The following is a 15,932-nucleotide window of genomic DNA, read 5'->3' as shown; positions in this document are numbered from 1 at the left end:
TCCGTCCGTCTGTCTCTCTCTCTGTCCGTCCGTCTCTGTCTCTCTCTCTGTCCGTCTCTGTCTCTCTCTGTCCGTCTGTCTCTGTCTGTCCGTCTGTCTCTGTCTGTCCGTCTCTCTCTCTCCCTGTCTGTGTCTCTCTGTGTGTCTGTCTCTCTGTCTGTCCGTCCGTCTCTCTCTCTCTGTCTGTCCGTCTCTCTCTCTGTCTGTCCGTCTCTCTCTCTCTCTGTCCGTCTCTCTCTCTCTCTCTGTCTGTCTCACTCTCTGTCTGTCTGTCTCACTCTCTGTCTGTCTCACGCTCTGTCTGTCTCACGCTCTGTCTGTCTCACGCTCTGTCTCAGCCTGTGTCTCGCTCTGTCTCAGTATGTGTCTCTGTCTCAGTATGTGTCTCTCTCTGTCTCAGTCTGTGTCTCTCTCTGTCTCAGTCTGTGTCTCTCTCTGTCTCAGTCTGTGTCTCTCTCTGTCTCAGTCTGTGTCTCTCTCTGTCTCACTCTCCGTCCGTCTCTCTCTCTCTCTCTCTCTCTCCGTCCGTCCGTGTCTCTCTCTCTCTGTCCGTCCGTGTCTCTCTCTCTCTCTCTCTCTGTCCGTCCGTGTCTCTCTCTCTCTGTCCGTCCGTGTCTCTCTCTCTCTGTCCGTCCGTCCCTCTCTCTCTCTGTCCGTCCGTCCCTCTCTCTCTCTGTCCGTCCGTCCCTCTCTCTCTCTGTCCGTCCGTCTCTCTCTCTCTCTCCGTCCGTCTCTCTCTCTCTCTGTCCGTCCGTCCCTCTCTCTCTCTGTCCGTCCGTCCCTGTCTCTCTCTCTGTCCGTCCGTCCCTGTCTCTCTCTCTGTCCGTCCGTCCCTGTCTCTCTCTCTGTCCGTCCGTCCCTGTCTCTCTCTCTGTCCGTCCGTCCCTCTCTCTCTCTGTCCGTCCGTCCCTCTCTCTCTCTGTCCGTCCTTCCCTCTCTCTCTCTGTCCGTCCGTCCCTCTCTCTCTCTGTCCGTCCGTCTCTCTCTCTCTGTCCGTCCGTCTCTCTCTCTCTGTCCGTCCGTCTCTCTCTCTCTCTGTCCGTCCGTCTCTGTCTCTCTCTCTGTCCGTCCGTCTCTGTCTCTCTCTCTGTCCGTCCGTCCCTCTCTCTCTCTGTCCGTCCGTCTCTCTCTCTGTCCGTCCGTCTCTCTCTCTGTCCGTCCGTCTCTCTCTCTCTCTGTCCGTCCGTCTCTCTCTCTCTCTCTCTCTGTCCGTCCGTCTCTCTCTCTCTCTCTGTCCGTCCGTCTCTCTCTCTCTCTCTGTCCGTCCGTCTCTCTCTCTCTCTCTCTGTCCGTCCGTCTCTCTCTCTCTCTGTCCGTCCGTCTGTCTCTCTCTCTGTCCGTCCGTCTCTGTCTCTCTCTCTGTCTGTCTCTGTCTCTCTCTCTGTCCGTCTGTCTCTGTCTGTCCGTCTCTCTCTCTCCCTGTCTGTGTCTCTCTGTGTGTCTGTCTCTCTGTCTGTCCGTGTGTCTCTCTCTCTCTGTCTGTCCGTCTCTCTCTCTGTCTGTCCGTCTCTCTCTCTCTGTCTGTCCGTCTCTCTCTCTCTGTCTGTCCGTCTCTCTCTCTCTGTCTGTCCGTCTCTCTCTCTCTGTCTGTCCGTCTCTCTGTCTGTCCATCTCTCTCTCTGTCTCAGTCTGTGTCTCTCTTTCTCTGTCTGTCTCACTCTCTGTCTGTCTCACGCTCTGTCTCAGCCTGTGTCTCGCTCTGTCTCAGTATGTGTCTCTGTCTCAGTCTGTGTCTCTCTCTGTCTCAGTCTGTGTCTCTCTCTCTGTCTCAGTCTGTGTCTCTCTCTGTCTCAGTCTGTCTCTCTCTGTCTCACTCTCTGTCTGTCTCTCTCTATCTCTCTCTTTCTGTCTGTCTCGCTCTCTCTCTCCCTTTGTCTCTCTGTGTGTGTCTCTCTCTGTGTGTCTCTCTCTGTCTGTGTCTCTCTGTGTGTCTGTCTGTCTGTCTGTGTCTGTCTCTCTGTCTCTCTCTGTATGTCTCTCTCTGTCTCTCTCTTTGTCTTTTTCTCTCTCTCTGTGTCTTTCTCTCTCTCTCTCTGTCTTTCTCTCTCACTCCGTCTGTCTGTCTCTTTCTCTCTCACTCCGTCTGTCTGTCTGTCTCTCTCTCACTCCGTCTGTCTGTCTCTCTCTGTCTCTCTGTCCGTCTCTCTCTCTCTCTGTCTCTCTGTTCGTCTCTCTCTCTCTCTGTCTCTCTGTTCGTCTCTCTCTCTCTCTGTCTCTCTGTTCGTCTCTCTCTCTCTGTCCGTCTCCCTCTCTCTGTCCGTCTCCCTCTCTCTGTCCGTCTCCCTCTCTCTCCCTCACCCTCTGTCTGTCCCTCTCCCTCACCCTCTGTCTGTCCCTCTCCCTCACCCTCTGTCTGTCCCTCTCCCTCACCCTCTGTCTGTCCGTCTCCCTCACCCTCTGTCTGTCCGTCTCCCTCACCCTCTGTCTGTCCGTCTCCCTCACCCTCTGTCTGTCCGTCTCCCTCACCCTCTGTCTGTCCGTCTCCCTCACCCTCTGTCTGTCCGTCTCCCTCACCCTCTGTCTGTCTGTCTGTCTCTCTCCCTCACCCTCTGTCTGTCTGTCTGTCTCTCTCCCTCACCCTCTGTCTGTCTGTCTCTCTCTCCCTCACCCTCTGTCTGTCTGTCTCTCTCTCTCCCTCACTGTCTCTCTCTCCCTCACTGTCTCTCTCACTCACTGTCACTCACTGTGTCACTCACTCACTGTCACTGTCTCTCTCCCTCACCCTCTGTCTGTCTGTCTGTCTCTCTCCCTCACCCTCTGTCCGTCTGTCTCTCTCCCTCCGTCTGTCTCTCTCTCACCATCTGTCTCTCTCACCATCTGTCTCTCTCACCATCTGTCTCTCTCACCATCTGTCTCTCTCTCACCATCTGTCTCTCTCTCACCATCTGTCTCTCTCTGTCTCCCTCACTGTCTCTCTCTCCCTCACTGTCTCTCTCTCCCTCACTGTCTCTCTCCCTCACTGTCTCTCTCTCCCTCACTGTCTCTCTCTCCCTCACTGTCTCTCTCACTCACTGTCACTCACTGTGTCACTCACTCACTGTCACTGTCTCTCTCCCTCACCCTCTGTCTGTCTGTCTGTCTCTCTCCCTCACCCTCTGTCCGTCTGTCTCTCTCCCTCCGTCTGTCTCTCTCTCACCATCTGTCTCTCTCACCATCTGTCTCTCTCACCATCTGTCTCTCTCACCATCTGTCTCTCTCACCATCTGTCTCTCTCTCACCATCTGTCTCTCTCTCACCATCTGTCTCTCTCTCACCATCTGTCTCTCTCTGTCTCCCTCACTGTCTCTCTCTCCCTCACTGTCTCTCTCTCCCTCACTGTCTCTCTCTCCCTCACTGTCTCTCTCTCCCTCACTGTCTCTCTCCCTCACTGTCTCTCTCCCTCACTGTCTCTCTCTCCCTCACTGTCTCTCTCTCCCTCACTGTCTCTCTCTCCCTCACTGTCTCTCTCAATCTCACTGTCTCACTGTGTATCTGTCTCTCCCTCACTGTCTCCCTCTCTCACTGTGTCTCTCTCCCTCACTGTGTCTCTCTCAGTCTCTCTGTCTCTCTCACTGTGTCTGTGTCACTCACTCACTGTGTCTGTGTCACTCACTCACTGTCACTGTCTCTCCCTCCCTCACTGTCTCTCCCTCTCAGTCTCTCTCTCTCTCTGTGTCTGTCTATCACTCACTCACTATGTCACTCACTCACCGTCACTGTCTCTATCTCTCGCTGTCTCACTGTCTCTCTCTCTCGCTGTCTCGCTCGCTCTCTCCCTCACTGTGTCACTCTCCCTCACTGTGTCTCTCTCCCTCACTGTGTCTCTCTCCCTCACTGTGTCTCTCTCCCTCACTGTGTCTCTCTCACTGTGTCTGTCTGTCACTCACTCTGTCACTGTCTCTCCCTCCCTCACTGTCACTGTCTCTCCCTCCCTCACTGTGTCTGTATCACTCACTGTGTCACTCACTCACCGTCACTGTCTCCCTCCCTCACTGTCTCTCTGTCTCTCACAGTCTCTCAGTCTCTCACAGTCTCACTGTCTCTCACAGTCTCACTGTCTCTCACAGTCTCACTGTCTCTCACAGTCTCACTGTCTCTCACAGTCTCACTGTCTCTCACAGTCTCACTGTCTCTCACAGTCTCTCAGTCTCTCACAGTCTCACTGTCTCTCTCAGTCTCTCAGTCTCTCTCAGTCTCTCACTGTCTCTCTCACTGTCTCTCTGTCTCTCACTGTCTCTCTCACTGTCTCACTGTTTCTCTCACTGTTTCTCTCACTGTCTCACTGTCACAGTCTCTCTCACTGTCTCTCTCACAGTCTCTCTCAGTCTCTCACTGTCTCTCACTGTCTCTCTCAGTCTCACTGTCTCTCTCAGTGTCTCTCACTGTCTCTCTCAGTCTCTCACAGTCTCTCACAGTCTCTCTCTGTCTCTCACAGTCTCTCTCTGTCTCTCACTGTCTCTCACAGTCTCTCACAGTCTCTCTCACAGTCTCACAGTCTCTCTCAGTCTCTCACTGTCTCTCTCACTGTCTCTCAGTCAATCAGTCTCTCTCAGTCTCTCACTGTCTCTCTCACTGTCTCTCTCACTGTCTCTCTCTCAGTCTCTCTCTCAGTCTCTCTCTCAGTCTCTCTCTCAGTCTCTCTCAGTCTCTCTGTCTCTGTCTCAGTCTCACTGTCTCTCACACTGTCTCTCTCACTGTCTCTCTCACTGTCTCTCACTGTCTCTCTCACTGTCTCTCTCACTGTCTCTCTCAATGTCTCTCACTGTCTCTCTCAATGTCTCTCACTGTCTCTCTCAATGTCTCTCACTGTCTCTCTCACAGTCTCTCACTGTCTCTCTCAGTCTCTCACTCTCTCTCACTGTCTCTCTCAGTCTCTCAGTATCTCACTGTCTCTCTCACTGTCTCTCTCAGTCTGTCTCTCACTGTCTCTCTCAGTCTCTCACTGTCTCTCTCACTGTCTCTCTCACTGTCTCAGTCTCTCACTGTCTCAGTCTCTCACTGTCTCTCTCACTGTCTCTCAGTCTCTCACTGTCTCTCTCACTGTCTCAGTCTCACTGTCTCTCTCACTGTCTCAGTCTCACTGTCTCTCTCAGTCTCTCACTGTCTCTCTCACTGTCACTGTCCTCTCACTGTCTCTCTCACTGTCTCACTGTCCTCTCACTGTCTCTCTCACTGTCTCACTGTCTCTCACAGTCTCTGTCAGTCTTTCTCAGTCTCTCACTGTCTCTCTCACTGTCTCTCAGTCTCTCACTGTCTCTCTCAGTCTCTCACTGTCTCTCACAGTCTCTCTCACAGTCTCTCTCACTGTCTCTCACTGTCTCTCACTGTCTCTCTCACTGTCTCTCTCACTGTCTCTCTCACTGTCTCACTGTCTCTCACTGTCTCTCACTGTCTCTCTCACTGTCTCTCACTCTCTCTCTCACAGTCTCTCTTTCTCTCACAGTCTCTCACTGTCTCTCTCACTGTCTCTCTCACTGTCTCTCACTGTCTCTCACTGTCACTGTCCTCTCACTGTCTCTCTCACTGTCTCTCACTGTCTCTCACTGTCTCACAGTCTCTCTCTGTCTCTCTCACTGTCTCTCTCACTGTCTCTTTCACTGTCTCTCTCACTGTCTCACTGTCTCTCACTGTCTCTCTCACTGTCTCTCTCACTGTCTCTCACTCTCTCTCTCACAGTCTCTCTTTCTCTCACAGTCTCTCACTGTCTCTCTCACTGTCTCTCTCACTGTCTCTCTCAGTCTCTCACTGTCTCTCACTGTCTCTCACTGTCTCTCTGTCTCTCACTGTCTCTCTCACTGTCTCTCTCACTGTCTCTCTCACTGTCTCACTGTCTCTTTCACTGTCTCTCTCACTGTCTCTCACTGTCTCTCTCACTGTCTCTCACTCTCTCTCTCACAGTCTCACACTCTCTCTCTCACAGTCTCTCTCTCACAGTCTCTCTTTCTCTCACTGTCTCTCTCACTGTCTCTCACTGTCTCTCACTGTCTCTCACTGTCTCTCTCACTGTCTCACAGTCTCTCACAGTCTCTGTCTCTCTCACTGTCTCTCTCACTGTCTCTCTCACTGTCTCTCAGTCTCTCACTGTCTCTCTCACTGTCTCTCTCACTGTCTCTCTCACTGTCTCTCTCACTGTCTCTCACTGTCTCTCACTGTCTCTCTCACTGTCTCTCTCACAGTCTCTCACAGTCTCTCACTGTCTCTCACTGTCTCTCTCACTGTCACTGTCTCTCACGGTCTCAGTCTCACTGTCTCTCAGTCTCTCACTGTCTCTCTCACTGTCTCAGTCTCTCACTGTCTCTCTCACTGTCTCTCAGTCTCTCACTGTCTCTCTCACTGTCTCACTCACTGTCTCACTGTCTCTCACTGTCTCTCTCACTGTCTCTTTCACTGTCTCTCTCACTGTCTCACTGTCTCTCTCACTGTCTCTCTCACTGTCTCTCTCACTGTCTCTCACTCTCTCTCTCACAGTCTCTCTTTCTCTCACAGTCTCTCACTGTCTCTCTCACTGTCTCTCTCACTGTCTCTCACTGTCTCTCACTGTCTCTCACTGTCTCTCTCACTGTCTCACTGTCTCTCACTGTCTCTCACAGTCTCTCACAGTCTCTCTCTGTCTCTCTCACTGTCTCTCTCACTGTCTCTCTCACTGTCTCTCTCACTGTCTCTCTCACTGTCTCTCTCAGTCTCACTGTCTCTCTCACTGTCTCTCTCACTGTCTCTCACTGTCTCTCACTGTCTCTCAGTCTCTCACTGTCTCTCACTGTCTCTCTCACTGTCTCTCTCACTGTCTCTCTCACTGTCTCAGTCTCACTGTCTCAGTCTCACTGTCTCTCTCACTGTCTCTCACTGTCTCTCTCACTGTCTCACTGTCTCTCTCACAGTCTCTCTCACAGTCTCTCACAGTCTCTCACTGTCTCTCACTGTCTCTCTCACTGTCACTGTCTCTCACGGTCTCTCAGTCTCACTGTCTCTCTCAGTCTCTCTCAGTCTCTCACTGTCTCTCTCTCAGTCTCTCACTGTCTCTCTCACTGTCTCTCTCACTGTCTCTCTCACTGTCTCAGTCTCTCACTGTCTCTCTCACTGTCTCTCAGTCTCTCACTGTCTCTCTCACTGTCTCAGTCTCACTGTCTCTCTCAGTCTCTCTCAGTCTCTCACTGTCTCTCTCACTGTCACTGTCCTCTCACTGTCTCTCTCACTGTCTCACTGTCCTCTCACTGTCTCTCTCACTGTCTCACTGTCTCTCACAGTCTCTGTCAGTCTTTCTCAGTCTCTCACTGTCTCTCTCACTGTCTCTCAGTCTCTCACTGTCTCTCTCAGTCTCTCACTGTCTCTCACAGTCTCTCTCACTGTCTCACTGTCTCTCAGTCTCTCTCACTGTCTCTCTCACTGTCTCACTGTCTCTCTCACTGTCTCTCTCACTGTCTCTCTCACTGTCTCACTCTCTCTCTCACAGTCTCTCACTGTCTCTCACTGTCTCTCTCACTGTCACTGTCTCTCACGGTCTCTCAGTCTCACTGTCTCTCAGTCTCTCTCAGTCTCTCACTGTCTCTCTCTCAGTCTCTCTGTCTCTCACTGTCTCTCTCACTGTCTCAGTCTCTCACTGTCTCTCTCACTGTCTCTCAGTCTCTCACTGTCTCTCTCACTGTCTCAGTCTCTCACTGTCTCTCAGTCTCTCACTGTCTCTCTCACTGTCTCTCACTGTCTCACTGTCTCTCACTGTCTCTCTCACTGTCTCACTGTCTCTCACTGTCTCTCTCACTGTCTCTCTCACTGTCTCTCTCACTGTCTCTCTCACTGTCTCTCACTCTCTCTCTCACAGTCTCTCTTTCTCTCACAGTCTCTCACTGTCTCTCTCACTGTCTCTCTCACTGTCTCTCTCAGTCTCTCACTGTCTCTCACTGTCTCTCTCACTGTCTCTCAGTCCCTCACTGTCTCTCTCAGTCCCTCACTGTCTCACAGTCTCTCACTGTCTCTCTCACTGTCTCTCTCACTGTCTCTCTCACTGTCTCTCTCACTGTCTCTCTCAGTCTCTCACTGTCTCTCACTGTCTCTCTCACTGTCTCACTGTCTCTCACAGTCGCTCACAGTCGCTCACAGTCTCTCACAGTCTCTCTCTGTCTCTCTCACTGTCTCTCTCACTGTCTCTCTCACTGTCTCTCTCAGTCTCACTGTCTCTCTCACTGTCTCTCTCACTGTCTCTCTCACTGTCTCTCACTGTCTCTCAGTCTCTCACTGTCTCTCAGTCTCTCACTGTCTCTCAGTCTCTCACTGTCTCTCTCACTGTCTCTCTCACTGTCTCAGTCTCACTGTCTCAGTCTCACTGTCTCTCTCACTGTCTCTCTCACTGTCTCTCACTGTCTCTCTCACTGTCTCACTGTCTCTCTCACTGTCTCACTGTCTCTCTCACAGTCTCTCTCACAGTCTCTCACAGTCTCTCACTGTCTCTCTCACTGTCTCTCTCACTGTCACTGTCTCTCACGGTCTCTCAGTCTCACTGTCTCTCTCAGTCTCTCTCAGTCTCTCACTGTCTCTCTCTCAGTCTCTCTCTGTCTCTCACTGTCTCTCTCACTGTCTCAGTCTCTCACTGTCTCTCTCACTGTCTCTCAGTCTCTCACCGTCTCTCTCACTGTCTCTCTCACTGTCTCAGTCTCTCACTGTCTCTCTCACTGTCTCTCAGTCTCTCACTGTCTCTCTCACTGTCTCAGTCTCACTGTCTCTCTCAGTCTCTCAGTCTCTCACTGTCTCTCTCACTGTCACTGTCCTCTCACTGTCTCTCTCACTGTCTCACTGTCCTCTCACTGTCTCTCTCACTGTCTCACTGTCTCTCACAGTCTCTGTCAGTCTTTCTCAGTCTCTCACTGTCTCTCTCACTGTCTCTCAGTCTCTCACTGTCTCTCTCAGTCTCTCACTGTCTCTCTCACTGTCTCACTGTCTCTCTGTCTCTCTCACTGTCTCTCTCACTGTCTCTCTCACTGTCTCTCTCACTGTCTCACTCTCTCAGTCTCTCTTTCTCTCACAGTCTCTCACTGTCTCTCTCACTGTCTCTCTCACTGTCTCTCACTGTCTCTCACTGTCTCTCACTGTCACTGTCTCTCTCACTGTCTCTCTCACTGTCTCACTGTCTCTCACTGTCTCTCACAGTCTCTCACAGTCTCTCTCAGTCTCTCACTGTCTCTCACTGTCTCTCTCACTGTCTCTCTCACTGTCTCTCTCAGTCTCACTGTCTCTCTCACTGTCTCTCTCACTGTCTCTCACTGTCTCTCACTGTCTCTCAGTCTCTCACTGTCTCACACTGTCTCACACTGTCTCTCAGTCTCTCACTGTCTCTCTCACTGTCTCTCTCACTGTCTCAGTCTCACTGTCTCTCTCACTGTCTCTCACTGTCTCTCTCACTGTCTCACTGTCTCTCTCACAGTCTCTCTCACAGTCTCTCACTGTCTCTCACTGTCTCTCTCACTGTCACTGTCTCTCACGGTCTCTCAGTCTCACTGTCTCTCTCAGTCTCTCTCAGTCTCTCACTGTCTCTCTCTCAGTCTCTCTCTGTCTCTCACTGTCTCTCTCACTGTCTCAGTCTCTCACTGTCTCTCTCACTGTCTCTCAGTCTCTCACTGTCTCTCTCACTGTCTCTCTCACTGTCTCAGTCTCTCACTGTCTCTCTCACTGTCTCTCAGTCTCTCACTGTCTCTCTCACTGTCTCAGTCTCACTGTCTCTCTCAGTCTCTCTCAGTCTCTCACTGTCTCTCTCACTGTCACTGTCCTCTCACTGTCTCTCTCACTGTCTCACTGTCCTCTCACTGTCTCTCTCACTGTCTCACTGTCTCTCACAGTCTCTGTCAGTCTTTCTCAGTCTCTCACTGTCTCTCTCACTGTCTCTCAGTCTCTCACTGTCTCTCTCAGTCTCTCACTGTCTCTCACAGTCTCTCTCACTGTCTCACTGTCTCTCAGTCTCTCTCACTGTCTCTCTCACTGTCTCTCTCACTGTCTCACTGTCTCTCTCACTGTCTCTCTCACTGTCTCTCTCACTGTCTCACTCTCTCACAGTCTCTCACTGTCTCTCTCACTGTCTCTCTCAGTCTCTCACTGTCTCTCACTGTCTCTCACTGTCACTGTCCTCTCACTGTCTCTCTCACTGTCTCACTGTCTCTCACTGTCTCTCACAGTCTCTCTCAGTCTCTCTCAGTCTCTCACTGTCTCTCTCACTGTCTCTCTCACTGTCTCTCTCACTGTCTCTCTCAGTCTCACTGTCTCTCTCACTGTCTCTCTCACTGTCTCTCACTGTCTCTCACTGTCTCTCTCACTGTCTCTCTCACTGTCTCTCTCACTGTCTCTCTCACTGTCTCTCACTGTCTCTCTCACTGTCTCTCTCACTGTCTCACTGTCTCTCTCACAGTCTCTCTCACAGTCTCTCACTGTCTCTCACTGTCTCTCTCACTGTCACTGTCTCTCACGGTCTCTCAGTCTCACTGTCTCTCTCAGTCTCTCTCAGTCTCTCACTGTCTCTCTCTCAGTCTCTCTCTGTCTCTCACTGTCTCTCTCACTGTCTCTCTCACTGTCTCTCAGTCTCTCACTGTCTCTCTCACTGTCTCTCTCACTGTCTCTCTCACTGTCTCTCTCAGTCTCTCACTGTCTCTCTCACTGTCTCTCTCACTGTCTCTCTCAGTCTCACTGTCTGTCCCTCACTGTCTCTCTCAGTCCCTCACTGTCTCTCTCAGTCTCTCTGTCTCACTGTCTCTCTCAGTCTCTCACTGTCTCTCTCTCAGTCTCTCTCACTGTCTCTCTCCCTGTCTCTCTCAGTCTCTCACTGTCTCTCAGTCTCTCACTGTCTCACTGTCTCTCAGTCCCTCACTGTCTCTCTCAGTCCCTCACTGTCTCACAGTCTCTCACTGTCTCTCTCACTGTCTCTCTCACTGTCTCTCTCACTGTCTCTCACTGTCTCTCACTGTCTCTCTCACTGTCTCTCTCCCTGTCTCTCTCCCTGTCTCTCTCCCTGTCTCTCTCCCTGTCTCTCAGTCTCTCAGTCTCTCACTGTCTCACTGTCTCACTGTCTCTCTCAGTCCCTCACTGTCTCTCACAGTCTCTCCCTGTCTCTCTCACTGTCTCTCACTGTCTCTCTCACTGTCTCTCTCACTGTCTCTCTCACTGTCTCTCTCTCAGTCCCTCACCGTCTCTCTCAGTCCCTCACTCTCACCGTCTCTCTCAGTCCCTCACTCTCACCGTCTCTCTCAGTCCCTCACTGTCTCTCTCAGTCCCTCACTGTCTCTCAGTCCCTCACTGTCTCTCTCAGTCCCTCACTGTCTCACAGTCTCTCACTGTCTCACAGTCTCTCACTGTCTCTCTCACAGTCTCTCACTGTCTCTCACTGTCTCTCTCACAGTCTCTCAGTCTCTCACTGTCTCTCTCACTGTCTCTCTCACTGTCTCTCTCACTGTCTCTCTCTCAGTCCCTCACCGTCTCTCTCAGTCCCTCACTCTCACCGTCTCTCTGTCCCTCACTCTCATCGTCTCTCTCAGTCCCTCACTCTCACCGTCTCTCAGTCTCTCACTGTCTCTCTCACTGTCTCTCTCTCAGTCCCTCACTGTCTCTCTCTCAGTCCCTCACTCTCACCGTCTCTCTCAGTCCCTCACTCTCACCGTCTCTCTCAGTCCCTCACTCTCACCGTCTCTCTCAGTCCCTCACTCTCACCGTCTCTCAGTCCCTCACTCTCACCGTCTCTCTCAGTCCCTCACTCTCACCGTCTCTCTCAGTCCCTCACTCTCACTGTCTCTCTCAGTCCCTCACTCTCACTGTCTCTCTCAGTCCCTCACTCTCACTGTCTCTCTGTCTCAGTTTATATATATATATATATATATATATATATATATATATATTTTATATACATGTTATTAAAAACAAACGGGTGAAAAAAGAAGGTGTGGGGAGAAAAAAGATAAAGAGAGATGAGTGTTATGGAGTAAGAGCAATGTTATGGAGAAAGAGGACAGAAGAGAATTCCCTAACTGACATAGGAAGTGGTTCCAGGGTTCCAGGAAATGGCTTCCATAATAGGAATCATCACTGGCACATGGAAGGGGAGCGACATGACAAAGATGCCTTCATATCCTCTTTAAAAGTTCCTACTAGCCTACTTAACCACATGAAGTTGTGCTTGTTGGAAACAGCAGTCATTGGTCAGCATTGGTGTGGGGGAAAAAAAAAAAAAAGACCCTCTGGAGAACCTTTTTGTTTAACTTTTGTATCCAAGTGGTTTATGGGTATCCTATTGATTCTTATGGCATTGTAGATACAATTCAATACCAGTGTAGAGTATAAACTATTACAATCTATTCTAGCTACAACCATTTAATTTCACACCATTTTTATTAACACTTCCAAATTTGTGAAATCAGATCTCACAGAAAAATCTGAATTTCCGATTGGGAGTTACAGGATTTTTGGAGCACTATTATCAGGAAATGACAATATTTCTTGTAGCTCAAAGAAACAATGTGCAGTAGGAAATAGGTTTGTTAATCATTATTCTGTTTTGAAATCCATTTTAAGATTGCCCAGCACTACAGGCTTGCTTTTTTTTTTCCTTGCTGAACAGATAAGTTATATTAACAGTTTTCTAGCTAAATCACTAACAAAAGATTATTACTGTTGTGGAATGTGTTTATACCCTTTTAATGTAATTCAATGTACCTTTGTATTGTGAAGTTATTTTAGCTGTATAACCAACATCTGATTTCTTTGCTAATGGTGCCATTTTTGCTTCAGTTCGTCCTTTGTTGTTTTACAAATGAGGCTAGCCATTATCTGATAATTTCCACTACTACCATCCATCTGTCATTGTGTAAATATTGCTATACATAAAATGCAGTCTCACCACTTTTTCCTTCTCATCAAGTTTATGTCTTGGGTCTGAATTAAAATATCTGGGAAATACATGGTTAATAAGTGCTAAATTGCTAAATTAACCTAGCAATGACAGACAGGTTGATAACACCTTAATAGATAACACCACAGGGAACAGAGAACAGGCAGGTAATCAAACCTACAGAAGCTCAGTAAAATATAGAACAGTATTACAAAATTAATATATACAAAAAACATACTGCTTGGCTAGCGGTCTACAAGAGAACACTAAATACATGTAGGCTACAATGAAACATGGAAATAAGTAAAAAGATCATGACAGCAGAGCTATGTTATTAACAGCATAGATTTAAGAACTCTTGAGAATACTCGAGATGAATTCTAAGCAAAAGCACAAAGGCTGAGAAGGTAATGCAAAACAGTCTGATCAATTCTCTCAGAACAGACTGCTCCAAGAAAACAGTTCAAAAATAAAGAAAAAAACAAAAACAGAGCCCTGTACAGAACAACTTTCTCAGCAGAACATCAAATTCTTCTGGAGAAACATTGCAGAATCTGCCTAGTTATCTCACATCTTCAAGGATCCTGCTATTTGATGCTCTCCACGAACACCTTGCGAGAGGGCATTTACTCCAATTACCAGGAATCCAGGAATTCTACCAGACTGGTTTGGAGTGACCTTTCTGCTCTCAAAAGGCAAAGAACGTGAAAAACACCTATTGAGCAACATCACCATCCTACCAACAGAAGAATACTATCGCTAACTCGAACTGAAATATTGTGATCTGAAGTATTTTCTCAAGTCTGTAAATCTGAGTCTGTTTATGTTTTGTGAAGACTGCAAAAGTGTCAGTGAATGTGATGAGATACTCTCGTAGATCAGCTAGAGGAGGAGGATTAGCCCTTACTAATACCACGCTGGTGGCCTGGAAAACACTGAAATCCCTTTCCAAAAGTTACAAGGTAGTGGATGATTACTGGCTATGTGGGCCTGGGGGTAACCAGGAAATTTTTTCCCCATCCTAGCTGCACATAGGGTAATATAAGTGCCATTTCTAACCATGGAATGCAGGTTTTTAAAAGGTTTCTAGCCAACATTCATTCTTAAAAATAGTCTTTATTTGTAGTTAGGGATACCCATGAAAGCAGCTTTACCTCATTCTTTTAATCCAAACTACATACATCAAGTTGTAGTTTGAAATTGTACCACTGATATTTAGTGAATCATTTGATTTTTGACCTAGTAACTGTCAGATATACTATGCAATTATTCAGAATTACTGAGCATACCAAAATTTAGGCATCAAGCCTTAAGATTATGATGTGAGCTTTTTTTTTTTTATTTTTATTTTAGATCAATGACTCCTCACTCTCACATACTAGTCAAAAATAGGAGTGTCTATTGTTTGAAGCTAGTTATTGCCAATTTGAATGACTATATAAACATAGCATCAATCACAGCATCAGGTGATTTCCAGCTGAAATGTAGTCACTGAATTTCTCAAGGCTATTTTGAGTACTATTTTGTATTGCTTCCTTTGTATGTTGTAAAATCGTTTCAGTAAATACTTGAAATTAACTAGGGTGTAAAATACTATAAATTATGGAGTTTAAAAAAAGAAGACAGCAAGTGTACATTCACAAGGATTACACCACACACACACACAGACACACCCACCCATCTCCTGTACCTGCTGATCATAACACATACAATCTGCTGTACCTGCTGATCAGTCTGCATTTTTCGTCCCACCACTCGGAAGGTGTTGTTGCTGGGGTTATGGTAGATCTGTACTCTGCTGAAGTTCTGGGGGCCTGTGCCTGCTGGAATCCATTTCTTATTGGCATCATCGTAGATCATTACCGTGGCCCTTGCCTGACAAATACTGGACTCACTAAGAGAGGTTGAGAAAGACAGACAAACACAAAAAGGAGAAATTAAAAATAAATACAATCCCAACCAGCATTAACAATGACTTGAAATGCTCATTTGTCTACATACAGAGAAGAAAGAACAGCAGGGTACCTGATAACAGCCCATTACCACACATGTCCATAGGCACACACTCTCATACAGGATTACATTTGAGTTTAAAAGAAATCATTATACATCGTCAAATATAAGTGAAATACACAAGGTTTCCAGAGAAACCTGAAATGTTTCAGACAGCAATCCATCATCTGTGCAGAGTGCTTCAGAATCTGTAGGAGGAGGAAGCAGTTTATACTCGAAAAAGGTAGATGTTTAAACCCTAACATTCATTCCACAGGTTTCTAAAGTTCCAAGAGTGTAGATCTTTTTCTCTGAAAACCTTGTGTACTTCACAAGGTTGATGCCTCCAGGATGATGCCTCATCCTTTTTAGGATTCTGAAGTATTTTAAATATAATATTAGCTACTGCTTTATTTGTAGGATAAGTCAGTAATAAAGGATTTATGGTTGTCTTAACAATAGACTGTTTATAGATGTGTGTCCACTCTCTGAACTGGTAAAACATGAACAAAGGCATAATTTATGACTTCCTTAGTTATGATTTTCCACAGTTATGAAAGTATTAGAGATGTCACCGATTCAATATCACATATCAGAATCGGGCCAATATCAGCAAAAATGCTGGATCGTATATTACAAAAATTTAAGGAACGTGATCCAATAAATCTAAAATCAAAATCAAAAATGTATTTATATAGTGCTTTTTACAACAGATATCACAAAGCAGCTTTACAAATGTCCAAGTCCAAGCCTTCTTTGAGCAAGTCAAGGGTGACAGTCGCAAGGAAAAACTCCCTAGAGAATGAAGACGAAACCTTGAGAGCAACCAAGGGGGAGCCCCCATCCTACTATGGCCACAGTAATAATAATTTTAGGAGAAAATTAAATAACTAATAATAAAATGGAAAAAAAAAAAAAAGCAATTAATGTCTAGTCCAATTTTCTAGATGTCCTAGTCTTGTCTTGAGGTGTGCATGAGCCTGAGACCCATCCCACAAGAGAACGTCCATTAAGGGAATCAGAGAGGTAGTTGGCTGGGGTGGAGGGAGTAGTCATGGCAGCTGAGACGGGTTGAAGCTCAATAACATCACTGATATCAGCGGTAGGT

At 47.9% G+C, this 15,932-nt stretch overlaps 1 protein-coding gene across 5 annotated transcripts in view; it reads right to left on the bottom strand.

Moving 5' to 3' along the window:
- LOC145655802 (vasodilator-stimulated phosphoprotein-like) overlaps positions 1-15,932 on the bottom strand; it is a 62,762-nt gene that overhangs the window by 23,079 nt on the left and 23,751 nt on the right. For 3 of the 5 annotated variants that reach the window (XM_081709275.1, XM_081709270.1, XM_081709274.1), the window contains exon 2: positions 14,555-14,726. In XM_081709275.1, the coding sequence (XP_081565401.1) occupies positions 14,555-14,726 (172 nt within the window). Of the gene's footprint in view, positions 1-12,841; positions 12,891-14,554; positions 14,727-15,932 lie in introns of all 5 variants that reach the window. The other 2 variants (XM_081709271.1, XM_081709272.1) reach the window with 1 other exon arrangement.

This window comes from Electrophorus electricus, unplaced genomic scaffold (assembly GCF_041902795.1).
Source record: "Electrophorus electricus isolate QZ-2024a unplaced genomic scaffold, ASM4190279v1 Scaffold35, whole genome shotgun sequence".
Classification (NCBI taxonomy): domain Eukaryota; kingdom Metazoa; phylum Chordata; class Actinopteri; order Gymnotiformes; family Gymnotidae; genus Electrophorus; species Electrophorus electricus.
Note: the sequence above shows the minus strand (reverse complement) of the source record. Positions and strands in the feature narration are given on the sequence as shown.